The following is a 17,242-nucleotide window of genomic DNA, read 5'->3' as shown; positions in this document are numbered from 1 at the left end:
ACCACATGCGCCTTCATGATTCTCTTCCAACACTCTGTAAAGCTCCTCCCGCCAAGGTACACGTCTCAACACGAGATCAGCCCCTTTCATGTATAAGACATCACCAATCAATTTGTACCTGTATGCTCTACGCACAAAGCCATACTTCTTAGACTTCTGAATCTCCTTTGGAATGATTCCTGTTAGCAAAAACTCCTCTTCTTGAGCCAAACTTTCCCGGCCATGATAAAGAGGTAAATTGGTCCTCAATACGAATAGCTCCCCAATCATGCCTTGAGCTGCTGCATGTGCCTCTCCATTTAGAGCACGTTCAATGTGTCTGATGCTCCATGCTTCAAACTTTTTTAACAGGCCTTTAATTCTAAAGCACATTTCCTTCAATGAGGTGTTCTTGCTCTTCCACACACCCAGCACTTGCTTCACCACTAACAAGGCATCACCTTTTATGCTCAACCTTTGAATCCCATGCTTCAAACAAATGTGTAATCCAGCTTCCAAAGTAGCATATTCAGCCTCATTGTTGCTATGAGCATCCAATTTGAACCCTCTCATGCATACTAGCTTCCCCTCTGGATCATAAAGTGCTATACCCCCTGAAGTTGCATCGTGGCTCTTTCTGTATGAACCATCAAAGAACAACACATGTGCATTGCTGATCTGTGGCACTTCTTCAACTACCTTTCTCACCACCTCTTCCTTAACAATAAGGGGATTCTCCTTGTAGGTCAACAAATCAGTTAGGGTAGCCCTTGTACTATCTTCCACTAGAAAAGAGAACTCAAACTCTTGCAGCTCAATTACCCATTTCTTCACCACATTTGACATGTTAGTACCATTAATTAACTGTGGCAAAAAGGTATAACTCGTCAAGAAAACAAAAGGCCGTGGTAGCAAGTAATGATGAAATCATCGACAAGCAAATATTACACTGGCCATCACTAGCTCTACTTCCGATAACTTTCTCTCCGCTACCAACTTCACTCGGCTTGCACAATACACTGGCCTCATATAATGGCTGCCCTTCCCCTTTTGCAATAGCATGGCTCCAATGGCATCATCCCCTACTGATGGATTTACATAAAAAACTTTCTCCCAATCAGGAGCCTGCATGGCTGACAACCCCCCTAACACCTCTTTCACCTCTTGAAACACTTCTTCACACTTGTCATCCCATTGCAATGGATCATGCTTTGCCACTTGCTGTAATGGATAAAGAAGCTGCGAAGACAATGGAATAAACCGTGCCATGTACTTCACTTTGTGTATAAAGGTTGCCAATTGCTTCGTACTCATAGGTGATGGAAGAAGAATAATAGACTTCACCTTATCTGGATCAGCCTCAATGCCATTTTCTGACACCATATGGCCCAATAACTTCACCCTTGGCTGTGCTAGATGACATTTCTTTGGATTTAGTTGTCCTCCACATTCATCATATCGAGCCAATACCGTCTGCAGCTTCTCATGGTGATCAGCCCTACTGCTATAGACACAGAAGTCATCCATAAAAGCTTTAACACAACTACCAATGAATGGTTCCAACACCCAATTTGCTCTCTCTTGATAGAAGGAAGGTCCATTTGACAACCCAAATGGAAATACTGTGTAGCAATAGCAGCCCCATGGCGTAATAAAAGTTGTCTTTGTGCGGTCTTTAAGAGCAATCTTCAATTGAAAATAGCCTGAAAAACCATCACACACACTGTACCTCTCATAACCTGCCACTGAATCCAAGATCTGATCGATGAATGGAAGAGGATATGGGTTCTTCTTAGTGGCTGCGTTTAAGGGTTTAAAATCCACACAAATCCTCCACTTCCCATCCTTCTTTGGACTGACTACTACTGGACTCACCCATTCTGTGGTCTCCACAGGGACTATGAACCCTGCCTTCAATAACTTGTCCACCTCTACCCGCAAGGCTTCCATTTTCTCTTGACCCATCCTTCTTAGCCTTTGCCGCACTGTCTTAGCACCTTCCTTCAGCTCTATGTGCATCTCTTCACCCTTGAACCCTCTGATCTCTTCATATGAAGTAATGAACAAATCAGGAAAACTAGCCAGCATATGCAAAAATATATCCTTCTCCATAGCTGAGAGGTCTCCACTGATCATTTTTGTCATTAATTTCTGCTTCTTTAAAAACTCAACCTTGGTTTGCATCAGCCCTTCAATCACTTCATAAGGCCCTTCACTTTCATCTTCAACTTCATTCGCAAATGCGACTAAACCAATCTCCTGGATTTCTTTGTCCATCAAAAGAAATGCAACATCAGCATCCTCATCATTGCTGGTAGTGCTATCAGTGTCCTCATCTGTCACCGTGGAAGAGTCTTCATCACTAGACTCATCCTCATCTTCATAAAGCTCCTCTAATCGTTTCCTTGTGTCCATATTATAAAGCTTCTTGGTACCTGTCTTTCCATAGAGGCTAATCGTACCATGTCGCCAATCTTGAACAGCTCCCACTGCATGTAACCATGGTCTGCCCAGTATAATAGGATATGCTCCCAACCCTGCTGGCATAACATGAAAATCAACCACTGCCTTTGCATCATATGCTTCCACTTCTAAGCTCTTTACAACACCCAAACATTTTACTTTTTGATGGTTTGCCAATCTGATCCGAAACCCTGACACCCCAGCCACTGTGAGACCCATCTTCTCAACGCATGAGTGTGTTATGACGCATATTTGGGCTCCGCCATCCACATAACCTTGTCCTAAATTTTTCCTTTTATGCCACACATCTACTATTGGACAAATGTCTGGTAGCTCATCCATTGCCAACACCTTTACTGAACCTCTCTCTGGCTCTTTCTCCATTGGGTTAACCATCCTCTTCCACTGTCGCTTTAGCTTAGGCACCATCTCTATAAGCTGCCCAAAAGTAACATCTGCCTTCCTGCTCGTCAGATCCTCCCTCAAGTCATAGCTTAATTGCCCATCCCCTAGTGGAAAATCTGAAACATGAAACTTTCAACGAGCTCTCCTTTTCCTCTTGGCCTTGACATCCTCGCCTTCATGGCTCTTTCCTTTCTTCTTACTAGGACCTGGGGCACTTCTTCCTTCCTTATCCTCTGTGGTCCTCTTCCCAATAGGCATCACTAATGTATCCTCTAGCTTTGATGCCTTCTCCAAGGTGACTACACTTAGCACTTTTGTCTTTCCCTTTTCCTCCTGGGTCAGTCCACTGGTTCCTTCGTCTCCCTTAATTTTGATGCCATAATCATTTGACCTAGTTAGCACCTGTCTTGGCAATGGATACATGTCTCCCCCCATCCTTGGTGGCTTATCACATTGCGGGCTGATGTGACCCAACTCTCCACAATTATAACATGTGGGCGTCTGCCTCCAAAACCTACCATTGCTTTGTCCAACACCATTCCTAGGCCTTTCTTCACCTCCTGGCTGATTTCCAAACCTGCCTCGACCTCGATTATTTCCCACTTGACCTAGCATGTTTAGGCTGAGATTCTTCATCAAATCTACCATTTGCCTCATGTCTTGCCTTAGCCCATCATCTTGCGTTGCTGTAGTGACCACTGCTGGAATAACCTGAGTAGTAACAGGAACTACTGGTTCATGATGAACCCCTGACATACGACCTTGTAAAGAGTCCATAGGCTGAAATTCAGACCTCATTGGCAAAGACTCCACCCCTAATTGGCTCATTTTCCTCAGCTTCCACTCTTTGTTCCTTGCTACCTCTAGTGCATCCTCATATGTCCTAGGCTTCTTTAGCTCCACTCTCCAACGTATATTCTCCCAAAGACCAGCCAAGAACCTGTCCTTCTTCATCATGTCAGGCGGGGGTACCTGTGGTGCTAAAGCCTTGCACATTCGCTCCCATGCCAATGAAAACTTACGTATGTACGCATCTACTGGCTCACCTTCCTTTTGCACCAAACCTTGTACTTCTTGCCACACTTTGTCAGGATCTTCTATCTTCACAAACTCCACTTCCAATCCATGCCTTAGATTGTCCCAACTCAATCTTATAGGTGGATCTGCTGCACGCAACTCCTCTTCAAATGCCTTGGACCAAACTTGTGCATCACTCTTCAAACAAATTTGGAGAAGGCGTAACATTTGCGTAGGGTCGTGAATCTGGTTGCTAATGCAGGCAACCTCCATCTTTTCCAAAAATTCTTCCACATCTTCATCACTTCTTCCATGAAACTCCGGATAAGAGAAAGCCATGGCTAGAGGACCCCTTCAAACACACGTGCAAGAACCCAAAACTTTTTACTACCCAATCCCCAGAAACTTCAATGGAGCTCAACTTTAGATAAGGAGTGAATTGAGGGCCATTTTGATCATCCATTAAAGCCAACCATGAAGCTCCCAAGAAGGCACACCTGACTCAACCTCTGATTTTGCCAAAATTTCAGTAGCATAACAGCATAAATGGCTGAAAATACCAAAAAACCAGCCATCATAACTTGGGAAAATTTCGACAGAGTTTCCCCATAAGTAGAGCAGTAGGAACCCAAAATATAGACTGTCTATGTATGCATAAACTGTCAACAATAGAACCCGAGCATCAAATAGGACTCACTAGTACATAGCCTATGGCGAGGTCACAAAAAGGGTGCTCCAGCTACCTGTATCACGGAAAGGATCTCTACATTTGAGAATCCCCCAGCTCAATGAAAACCTCACTCTATCGACCCTCACACAAAGGCTAATGCAAATCGCATATAGTCAAGTCTCAGAAATGACTATCTTCCAGACCAAGTCTCAGAAATGGTTGGGACTGCCAAATACAACCAAGTATGGCTCCACAAATGCGTACAATGGCAGTTTCCACAAGTAACGTACAATCCAGCAGACAATGCGCTCAAATAGGCGCCAAGTGATGCATTCCCACAACAACTGCAAGTGACATCACTGCGAGTATATCAGTGTACTCCAGCTACCTATACCTGTGTGAATCACCTGTACCTGTACCTGTCCCTGTAACCTGTAACCTGAAACCTGTAATCCCGAAGCTCGAAGCTTGAAGCTCGAAGCAGAAGGTACTCGAAGAAGATCCTCCGTGGGGGCGCCAAAAGAATGTGAGCGGGATGAAAACACACACAGCGCCTCTATAACGACCCGACACACACTCTTGGGAAGATACACACACACACTATGGGGCACCACTCGTGTTACACAACACACCTGGCCGAGACAGGGAACACACCTCTGGAGTGAGAGGAGAGAGACTATCCACTTGCCCACTCCACACAGACACACACACACACACACACACACACAAAAAAACTCAGCTCAAAAAAGGAGAACTTCTGATGTTTAGATAAAAATGAGCTTGGGCCAACACCCATGGGGCAAACAGCTCACACAATATGGGTAAAAGATACCAGATACAATCACAAATTGGAGAAGAAGCTTCACTCACCGGAGAAGATTACACAGAAAAAACAGCAGAAAAAGAGTGAGGAATTTGGCAAAATGGACAGCGCCATCACGTCCGGAACGGCCCAAAACGCCAGTCTACAATGTCAAAGTGCTCAAATCCGATCTCGGATGAGCAGTTTACGGCCAAAACAGGCTCCAAAATGAGCAAAAACACACCTGCGGCTGTTCCTCCTCTCTTCTCCACTTTTTTTTTGGTCTTCTCTCTGTTTTTTCAGTTCCCACACTTAGATTTATTACTTGGGCACCCTTGGCCTTTTAGATGACCTCAAACGGACCCCGAACAGGCCAAAAACTGACCTCGCAGTGCATAGTTGTCACCTTTTTGCATCATTCGCACACCTGGCACTCAGCTTTTTCCAATAATGCATCTCGCTACCACGTGAAGTGGACCCAAAAATTGGTCTTCATGATGACCTTTCTGCATAATTATCACAAGGAAACACCCACGTTGTGTACGTACTCATCCACGTGCAAATATTGACCCCGTTCGCCCTCCTGACGCCACTAGATGCCATCTGACGCACCTGCTTACCTCATGTCGTCGGCCCGCGGATAGCTTTTTCGAGAAGTTTTACGCGCTATAAACTCCTCATTATTGTAGAAAAAACATATTGGTACTGGTGATAGTAAATATCGATGCACTATGTACACACTGTCCTACCTGTACACATGTGGGCCCCACATAACCACCTGGCTAAGGAAAATGGGCAATCCTTTATTTGATGCACCATGCATGTATATGTACATATGCGCAATTCCTTGGTCCAAAAAACTCCTGACAACATGGTGTCCCTTGTGCTTGTTATTGTCTATGTATCATGAGACTGCGATGAGCCCTCTCCGTAACTACCTTGCCCAGATGTTGATTAGCCCCAAGAATGGCCAAGTGTTTGTAGGCATTTGCTTGTGTTTCAAAGACACACCGACCTCTTGCAACCTTGGAGAGGGTTTTTGTTAGTAGGGGATGCTCTTTGATGGTTTATTGAGAAAGTCCAAAGTGACAACTGAGTGGACCTTATATTTATAAGGGCTCTTTTTAAAAGAGCCAGTTTTAGGAGGGCCCTTAATTCACACTATACTTTTTTCAAAAGAGCTATTATCTTTGACATGGTTTCGACAATGATTTTACATAGGATGTATATATTTGGCTACCAATCCACCAAAGGCGAATTGAACTTACAAGCAAACTACATGAGTATCTCATAAGCTCAGCAAGACCTTGATCTAGACAGGGTCACCGCAAAAGAATCTACAAAGGTAATCCAATAAACATAGCTATAGAATCGAAGTTGATTAAACAAGTACGGAAAAGGAACCCTCAATATCAATTTGGTCCTTCAAAAATCCACTTATTCTACTTTTACAAGAGGAAATATTTGTGGTAAGCACAATAATGTAAAAAGCGAAGACGCGAGGGTGCAAAAAACACTCTTTGGCTAGGCTTCTAATCTATGAATTGAGCAAAGCATTAGTCCAAAATCTTCAAGTCTTAATAAACTCCATACTTAAGAGTGGTAGTTTTTAGGCTTATGCTCTCTAGCTTATAGACAAGTTGAGCATACCTAAGTCACGTCCCTCATGCTGGAAGAGGTCAGCATAATAATCAAAGTCTATTAACTTGATCCTTGTTGTTTGGCCAGTTTAGCAAAAAGGTGCCCATCTCTCTCGACACTAGGGTGAAATCATGCATTGGTGGTAGAAAAAAAGGATCTTTTTTGTTCCTACCTAGTTTGTACTTCTACATATTTCCAGGTTGTTTTAATGCGAACCTTTTTTGTCCTCTAAATTTAAGTAATGTAGAGGGAATGTATTAACTTTTTTTTATAGAGAGTAGGAATTTCAAAGTACAAATGTATTAAAATTTGAAACACCACTTGTTTCAAAGAAAACATGGGTGCAGTTATGGATGCGAGTTGCACATTTGCACTCATGTGACGTGACCACTACCACTCTCCGTCACACATCACTCATTACGCCCTCCACATCACAACAACTCTCCACCTCTTAGTCCATCTACACCTCTCTTGCAGACCACCTTTGTCAAGCCTTTTTGATCAAAGGCTTTGCATCTCTCTCATAGGCAACACGTTCTTCATTCTATTGTGCAGATAGCGAGGTATTTGACTTTGCACCATCGCAACTATGAGGATGCGTGTAAGGAAATCTATTGTCAAGGCTTCAAGGGGAAGAAGCATATGACCATGGATGCAAGATCCCCCTTCAAAAGTACAAAATATCCTCAGAGCATGAACAGTACCCCAAACATGAGAGGTAGTAGGGGGGACTTCTTTGTGGAGAAATGAGCTAAGTCTGGAGCACTTTTTGATGAGGATGAGACTCAATCATCGGAAAAGTCCAGGGGTTGGTGTTCCTCCTTTTCATACGTACACTGTTGTTTTGTTTCACTTTCATGATTTTTTTTCATGAAAGGTAGCTATTGTCATTTGAAGATTTTGAGGTTTTGAGCTCAACATTTTTAACTTTTTGTTAAATTGCATACATGCAAGTGTTTGTATGGTATCTTGAGAGCTCTGAAATTTTTATTGAGTCATTGCATGCATGCAAGTATATATGCTAGGAACCGAACACAAATTTAAAGCTCTATAGGGAAGTGAACGTTAGCATATAAACCGAGGCACTTTACAGTACCAAATTTTATACTTTACAGTTTTGGTACTGCACAATTTTAGACTTTGCATTGGCAAGGTTATCCATGTGGTAAAGAGAAGTTTAGAATCTAGCACGGAGGGTGTGCTTCCAAAGGGTCTTACGAAAGAAGGCCTCCCTGATGACCAATGGATAATTTTTTTCAAGCAATGCTAGTAGAAGAATGCTCGTACAAAAATAGAATGCTCGTACAAGTTGGAGAGGGTTGTAATTGTGTTGTTCTCTTTTGAAATGGGAGCTACAGACACATCCAGAGTTGTAGACAAGAGAGTTAGCATACTTAACAAATGAAGTACTGAGTAAGAGGTTAGGTGAGATAGTAGATCGGTGCACAAAGAATGCCATCTGAGAATCTTTTAGAATAGTGTTAGTGGAATATGACCTCAATGTGATAAATAATACTGTAAAAATAAAAGAAGTGGATTTACGGTGTGATAAGTGAGCTTCATGACAACGTAAAATTACGTATCTGGAGGCGGTTTGAAGAAGTGACTAGTATCCAAATCGTCAAATGCCAAACAAGTTATTGAAAATAAAGGGCAACAATAAAATACATCATTTGAGTAATGTCATGCAAGATAGAAGAAACCAAAGTATATATGCCATATAGTTCAAGTCGTATAGATGGGTGTCATATATCGGTGAGGTGGGCTATATATATGAGTAAGTTTTTAAACCATTGATTGTTGTCACAAGAAAATTCAAAGCTAGTAAAATTGCACCAGTGTTATTGAAAATAGCTGAGATAGTAAAACATCGGCTAGAATCCATGCTTTCCTTCAAGTAAATCGGCAAAGTTTTACAAATTTTAGAGTGAATACCCGAAAATCTTTGAATTTTGACCTAAAAAAATAAAAGAGCTTTAGGTGTGTCCTTAGATGTTGTGTGGATAGTATCTCAAAGCATAACTAACATTTGGATCGTATGCATGTTACCATGCCAACTGATATGACAAGTTGTGATGGCACTTTTAATGATCATTGCGACTATTAATCCTTGAGAGCACCCTTACCCAGACATAAGCCATAGATAATCAATCCCAAATGAGTTAACAGCCTTGGACACTTACAAAACTTCTACCATACACAAATTCCTATACAAAATGACACCCATTTGGCTTATACTTCTTCCCCATAAGGTAACTCGCACACTCGACACATCGCAAGGCTGGTATCCTTTACTTACACCACACCTACTCGATAACCACTTGTATACATGTCCCAGAGTACATGAGCATGACATCGAGAGAGAAAAAATAAATATGCACTCAAACAACAAGCATATGGAGGTTAGAACTTAGAACTAAGCCGATGAACTTAGATTAGAGCATGCAATACAAGGATGGATTTCTTTAAAATTTTACGCTACTTGGTGTGACTTCTGGCAATTCTACGATGGATAATAAACAGGAGAACCGGAATAGCTTTCCCCCTCCTTTTGATATCCTCATGGAAACCTCCAATATTTGACACCTCGACTCTACCGATGAGCTTAAAGTGGAGGCCCCTCAATTTCCTTAATTTCTTTGACGTCGTACTCCTCGTAACAATCAAAGGCAATGCCTTGTTTTTTTTTTAATAGGGCCCTCTCGTCATGGCAGCTTGAGCCCTTCATTTCTGCGCGCCTTAGTCGCCACCATTCAACCCTGCCTTGCTGTTCAACACCATGCACTACTCCTTGTTGCACTCGATCAGATTCTTATGGTCACCCCCTTCTTTTTTTGTCTTTTGCAACCTGTAGATCCCTGCAATAATGTTCTTCTGTGGACCTTTTGCGTGCTAACTCTCTCCTTTCATTTCTCTCAGAACCAGTAGGAGAAGCTGAAGCATTCATTACCACAAGGTTTGCAGAGCGCCGAGAAGAAGCAATGCTATAGGGTGATGGCATTGTGAGGATGCATGGGGGGTGGTTATGTAGAGTGGGTATTGTCCAAAAGAGAGGGTGGTACTGCAGATCAAATGAAAAGGGAGGAGTTGGATGGGCTTTGCCGTCAGGATGGCGCTGCTCTCGGGCCTGCGGTTGAAAGGGAAAACGCAGTGTATACAGAGCCGAGCCAAGGGCGGTGTCCATGAGCAGAGAAAGAGGGAAAGCGAGCATTGAGGGTCGGCAGATTTACTGCAAAGGTGATCACTGCAGGGGGTAAGTGAAGGTGGTTTCACATAGCAGTGTTATGAGGGGTCCATGCAGTGGTTGATACCGCTCTGCATGGCTGAAAGTGGCAGGCGAGGAAGCTCCTATGCTGCATGGTGGGCGGATGAGGTGAGAGAGGGATTATGATAGCAGCTAGTGCATGCACGCATGGACGGAGTCGAAGTGGTGGGTGAAAGTGAGTTCGAACTGCAGAGCAAAAAGGTCGACGACTATGTGTGAGAGAGAGAGGGACCGTGGGGGTTGGTGATAAACTCCAAAAAAAGAGTAATAAAGAGAGGTTGATGGCGGGTGGTGGACAGAGAGCGACAGTGAAAGAAAGAGAGAGATGACTAGAGGGGGGAGAGACACAGAGAGAGTATTATGGGACTACGTGTGTCTGTGTGAGAGTAGGAAACTAGAGGGAAAGCTCCATTAAAAGTGTGCATGGCGGCTGCTGGCCGATGAGAGAGTAGTTGGTCCCCAACTATGAGAAAGAAAGATACAGGTTGAGGAGAGACAATGAGAGAGAGTTTAACTCTGGTCGAGGTCGGGGGCTTCAGGGAGAGAGAGAATTATTCCAAAGGTTAACTGCTCTGCATGAATATGGGGCTACTGGGTCAGGAAAGAAAAGCTGCAACGAGTGGTGGGAGGAGAGTTTGTTGCATGGCCGACTGCTCCTAGAGGAGAGCTGCAGCCCACTTGACGTCAAGGTAGGCGTGTGGTGCAGGGGAGTTTGGTAAAAGAATAATCTGTGTCTATGTGTGGCTACTATATGATGGCAGTCGCTGTAAGGTGGTGAGGTTGCATGGAAGCATCTGAGCGATGGTGGGTGGCGGGTAAAGGTCGAGTAGACATGGGTGCCCACCGGCACTAAGTGTGAGTGTGCGCCCACCAGGCTACTTGTGCTCCCCACTCACAGAGACCACACAAACCGTGTGGCACGTGTTAGTTTGTGTCTGTGTGGAGGCATTGTCACCCAATGCTAGATTAGATTTGAAGCCAATTGCTATTACTCCTAATTCTCCCTGTTCATTCTTCTCTTGCCCCATCGGGCCCGCGTATCGATTATTTTAACAATCTTCTTCTTCTCAATCTTGCAACACCAGGCATAGCTAATCATTCAAGAAAGAGTTTCTATTAGATAGTACTCTCTCTAATTATGTCTACATACCATTATATATACGTGTGTGTGTGTGTGTGTGTGCACGCGAGCACACGTGTGTGTATATATATATATTATTAATATTGTAATTCACTTCATATTATCACTTGATTAACTTAATCGACCCTGTAATACAAATTAGCCATGGTATAAGTACCTTTATGTGACGAGCACAGAATACCTATTATGTATAACTAATATGATCACACTGGGAATGAAAAATAATTGATAAAAGAAAATGATCTTTAATAGATTCCCAACACCATAACATTTTTATGCAATCCACACAAATTTCGACAAGTTGATCTCTGTGAAGGACATCCATGAAAAAAAAAGGAAAATACTTAGCTGTTCATCATCCAAATCTGTGGTGATTAGAGTGTAGCTTGTGCTTTGATACCACTGCTACAGATGGAAACGTCGCAAGCCCTGCAAAATAGCAAAAACAATATACCACAAGCCATGGAACGAACAAATCTTCTTGTGGGGAGATCAAAGTTTGCATGCTACTTTGCTTTCAAACATTTCCATGCATCAACAAAGGACCCTTCATGCTACAGACAAAAACTTTGCGAGCCCTGCAAAATAGCAAAAACAATATACTACAAGCAATGGAACAAAAAAATTTGCATAACTCGAATCACAAAACGCATAATCCAAGTTGTACACAAGCAGAGAGAGACAAAGAGCAAGATAGATTGAGAGAGCACGTGTAGGCGCACCTTCTAGAGTGGAGTGCTATGCTAACACGACGAGAGAGAAGAGGGGAGAGGAGAGGAGAATAACACAGACACTGGGTGCAATCTTTCCCTGTGCAAGAGTGACCATTTCCCTCTTGCACATATTTGTTTTATAGATTTCTTAAATGGTCAAAGTGAGTACAAATTGACCGGCGGGTCATAAATGGCCAAAGCTCATAAAGAGCACTTGAATAATCAAATATACATAAAATATAATATCCTTTTGCAATAGCATAGCTCGGTCAAGCCTTTTCCACCTGTCATCTGCAATAAATAGTAAAATATCAATTCCATAACATAGCTCTCCGTTGGAAAGCAACTGTCCTCAGTTGCGGAGATAAAAATTTGCAGACAATACTTGTCAACAATAGTGATTAGAAATCTATATCGAAACTATCACATAGTAAAAGATAAATTTTATAACATTTCTTATGCCTACCTTCATCCACATAGTACCTATTCTAGTGTCCCATACCACTAGAATAAGCAATATATGTCATACCCTAATGAATCAGGATATCATTGGTCAAACTCATCATTCAATAAACAATCTTCATCCATCTTAAGTTCACTTTCATAAATATTGTCGCGACTAAAAAAACATCATATACCAATTTCCAATCCAATTCCAAATCAAAATCCAAATATCTTTCAGCATGTACATCTACTCGAGTAACAAAATCATACCAGCTACACTGTTGGCCAGCCACTGCAGCATGATTTCGTGATTAGTGTTGCCTAAATTGGTGAATCTGCAGCAATAAGACGTTGTTGTGCTACTCCACTCCCATGACAAGAAAATGAGCAAAGGGATGACAATCAAGTGTTTTTGAATCCTACATGATTATTCAGCAATTATAAGGGCTTGCTAACAAGCCAATTTTAAGCTAAAAGTGTGCCAGGTGCAACTCTAAGGGCAAAAAGATGTCTTGGAAATGCTAAACAACAACTATTCTTGAAGTTGTCATAGCTGGGTTTTTATTAATCAAACTTGAAGTACTTGTAGGGCTCTACATGCCTGTCTTTATGGCTCGTCAATTGGAGTTATGGATAAGAAGTTATGACAGTTTTAAGTTGAGTCAGTAGCTGATCCGTACCGGATTGAGCACCTGCTGATAAAAGGTCAAAGATAATAGGAATGCATGGGTCCGAAGTGCTCACTTCCGAGAGCACGTCGGTCTTTTCAATTTGTCAATCGGGGTTTCGGTTGGTAAGATATGGCCAGTTTAAGTATCACCCGGGGCCGGCTCCAAACCGCCCTGGTCACCTTGATCGGTCAAGTTCATTTGGTAACTTTTAAGCTGCAAACATATTCTGAGAAGTGGAGCCGTCAGAGAAAAATTGGTGGCAACTAAAGGTCCATCTCCATTAACAAGGTATTTTCGAGTTGGGCAGTATATAGGCTTAATGTAGTGTAGTGCCGATATGTACACCAAATGTGGGCCGATACGAAAGCATTTTTATATATATCTAATTCCTTGCCTTGACAGACACTTATACTTGCATCTTGAAAGCTATGGTGCCATTCAACACACTAGAGTGGGCAGTAGAATTGACGGTGATATTGCTAGTCAATGGATGTTGAAAAATGATGTCATGAATGCAATGCGTTGGTCGATATCTATTCCCAAATGTAGTGCTCTTGAGCAGAGTGGCCACTCGCAATAAGAATGGCCGCCCAATAAAACTAGCCACCCAATTAAATGGCATGGTTAATGGCCACCCTAATACAATAAGTGGGGGAAGCCAAAAGAAAATAAAAATGAAGAGCATGGCATTGAGGAGATGCCGCTGTCATGGAGGCCATAGCACTGCTCATACGAGCCCGACTATGAAGCGAAAAAGGCTCAGCAGCCCCATGCACCCTTTCTTGGCTTTACTCTTGGGAATTATGCGTTGGTCAGGATCCGTCACTACCACGTCATAGGGTGGCTACCCATTAGCGACATCGCTAATGGGTAGGCTATTTTTAGCAAGGTAAAGTGCACATGCAACCTATAAAGGAAAAGGGGGGGGGCTCTTGGACTCTCCCTCGTGTTTCATTATCCTCTCCTCTTCTCATTGAGCGCCTTCTCTCTAGGGAAGAAAGTGAGAGGTCTTAAGCCATCCTAATCCATAAATCTCTAAGCTAAGCCTAATCTCGCTCTCATTAGCCAAGCTTGATCTCGCCCTCTTAAGCCAAACCTTCTCCGATTATTATAAGCCCGCTTCAGCCAAGCCAAGCAAAGATCTTGATTTCATTAAGCTCTCATTAGCCATCTTAAGCCTTGAAGACCATAATCTCTAATCTCTCATATAAGCCTGGCCAAAGCTTCTCAAACTCATTAGCCATATTCCTAAGCTCTCTAAGCCTAATCTCGGAAGTCATTAGCCTTGTTAAATACGAGCTCTTCAAATCAAAGATCTCGCTCTCCTTAAGCCGAACCTAATCTCAAACTCCTGATCCAAGCCTAATCCTAATCTCATTAGCCAAGCTTAACCTCAGATTACCATAAACTCTAAGCTGAGCTTTCATACGAGCCCTAAGCCAAAGCCCCAATCTTATTAAGCCAAAATTACCCTTGATAATCATAATCTTAAGCTCTCTAAGCCATAATCACCAAGACCGTTCAAACCCGGAATTAAACCGGTAACCTTAAACCAAATCAGACCACCTAAGGCCATTGGAAGTCGAAGCTCCTAAGCCATCATGGGAAGAAGCCGAAGGCAGTGCAAGGCCGTTTAATTTTGTTTTTCTTGATTAGCACCTGGATTAAACCAGGACAATCCTTGTAAGAAGCATAAACTCCTCCATTAATATTTGATTAAAACAGGGATACTGCTGATTATTTGGTTTAAGGTAAAGTGTGTGTTTTAAGCTCTATTCCCATTAATTGTGTTTACTGCAACTCTTTTCCTCGCACCTCTCACATCCATGGGCCCACTGCCTTCCTGGATTACCTTTCGAATACAAATCCCCTGACAACATTGGTACAGTTGAAGATGGTGATCGGCCAATGGAAGTGTAAGAAGCTTGGGCATAGTATTTTGCAGGCAAATGACAGGGACGTAGAGCAAGTGTTTGATGCAGCTAGGAGATAGATACATAGAGATGGAGCACTCTCTAGTCGAAACTGCAAGTGTTACTTGCTATCACAAGTGACAGGAGAAAATGTTGATATCACAAGGTTGGGAGTGGGATAAAGGGTTCTGGATATAGATGCTATGAGGTTTATGATATGGTTGAGAGTCTGCAGGACATGCAAGACACTCTACTGCTAGGATGTGTATGCCAAATGCGGCATTGTATAGGTCATCCGTGGTGCTAAGATAATGTGTCTGTCAGATGTGACACATAACAGGTCAAACGTCTACATTGGGAGGGATTTAGCATATTGAAGCCCTAAGTGGTGGTGCCCTAGTGTATGCAGAACCGGTGCTAAATCTGGGCGAGTTCAAAGTTTTTTGCGAGCTTGAAGGTCATTATTTGGCGACTCTCAAAGTGGATGATATAGCACTCATATCACTCTTGGTGTGGTGCAAAGTCCAGTGAGATAGGAAGAGAAGTTTTCTTCACCATGTTGAAGTGTGTCAATAGGCGAGCCGTCCAAAAGAAAGCTGAACACCCATTCTTTAATGTAATCGATTCAAATGGCCCATTGATGGCGTGGGAAAGTATGCCACACATGGACTTTTCTACTAAACTAAAGCTTGGAGTTAGTATAGAAAAAAAGCGCTGCATGAGAGATGATGCAACTGCAGGTGGAAGTAGAGGAGTTTTGCGAGGTGGTGGCGCCATCAAGAGGTGCATGGCGGGCTGAGCTGTCAGTACAGAGGAGTGCCATCTGTAGGGAGGTGGCTGGTCTACATGAGGTGAGCATGGGTTGCCACAGAAAAGGAAATCCGCCTGTTGGGTTGCATGGTAGTGTGCCAGGTGGGGAGTACATGAAAGGAAAGGACCACCAGCTACATGGGAGGGGGGACACGCAGGAGAAAAAGAAGGCCAAGGAGGAGCCAGGGGCTCAAAGAGTGCAGGGCCGCCAGAAGGTTGGCCTAGAGCAAGAGGGAGAGAGAGCACGAGAGGGCAAGAGACAGATGGCGCTATTGCAGCCAGCTAGGCCGTGAGCAATGGAGGGCCGCCTTGAGGTGTGCTGGGTTGGGAGTCCGCGCTGGCCGAGATGCAGAATATTCAGGGCGCCACGAGCTACAAGGTGAAAAGCGTGCAAAGATATGGCTGAGGAGGTTGCTTGAGAAGGGTGATGGCACCATAAGGAGGCGGGGTCATTCGTGGGTTGCATGCTATAGAGAAGAGGGAGGAGCCAGTGCTACTTGGGGATGACGGGGGGGAGGAAAATATGTGAAAGAGTTGGCCATATACAGTGGACTCAGCAGTGAGCATGGGTTGCAGAGCACAGGATTGAGGAGCTGATGGCCACCATCTATAAGGGCAGTTGAAGGCCAAGGGCATGGCCAGAGGCCAAGGGTGAAGAAGGAGAGAAGGTCACCGAGGACTTGAAGGAGATCAATCAGAGAAGGCACCACCATTGTATGGGGATTGTTGTTTTTTTTGGTGCTATGGATAAGTGAGTTCACAGTTTGGTAGGATTATTTTTCGTGTTGAGTTTGCCATCAATCATCTCGTCTATCTCGTCTCGTGTCCCACGCTTGTGGTAGCGTTGGCTCTGGGTTTTGTGTATGTGTGCGTAGAGAGGGAGGGAGAGAATGATTGAGTGAGCTATTCTGTTGTGGTCGAGGGTTGTGTTGCCTCCTAGGGATTATGTGTTTACTTATTTGGTGTAGGTATGGTTGTGTATGATGGTGTATTGTCAAGCCGATTATGTCGAGGTGTTTATGTGTGAACGTGTACAGTTGAGAATGCTCGAAGGTGAGTCTGTGCTGTGAAGGTTGGCAGAAAGTGTGCATGTGTGTGAGTTTCTGTATGGTTAGGGATGCGGGTTAATCCATGGGCTATAGAGAGGCGAGTTTGGAGTGTGCAGGGTTTGTTCCCCCTTCCCCTTTTCAATCAATGGTGCCCCCATTGAGGAGCCACTGATTGCTTCTTAGTGAAGTCGAAGACGTGGTTGCGGTGATACCAGTTTCAAAGAGCAAGTGCTACTAAGCAAGATGTGGTCGGGTTTTT

At 43.4% G+C, this 17,242-nt stretch overlaps 1 protein-coding gene across 1 annotated transcript; it reads left to right on the top strand.

The window, feature by feature from the left end:
• The first annotated feature begins 15,849 nt into the window (after nt 1-15,849).
• Nucleotides 15,850-16,436, top strand: LOC147442753 (uncharacterized). The gene has a single exon (XM_086529701.1). It carries the CDS (start codon nt 15,850-15,852, stop codon nt 16,225-16,227), a length of 378 nt encoding a protein of 125 aa, XP_086385827.1. The 3' UTR covers nt 16,228-16,436.
• Nucleotides 16,437-17,242: the final 806 nt, after the last annotated feature.

This window comes from Adiantum capillus-veneris, chromosome 14 (assembly GCF_014529385.1).
Source record: "Adiantum capillus-veneris isolate H3 chromosome 14, ASM1452938v2, whole genome shotgun sequence".
In the NCBI taxonomy this organism is placed as follows: Eukaryota; Viridiplantae; Streptophyta; class Polypodiopsida; order Polypodiales; family Pteridaceae; genus Adiantum; species Adiantum capillus-veneris.
Note: the sequence above shows the minus strand (reverse complement) of the source record. Positions and strands in the feature narration are given on the sequence as shown.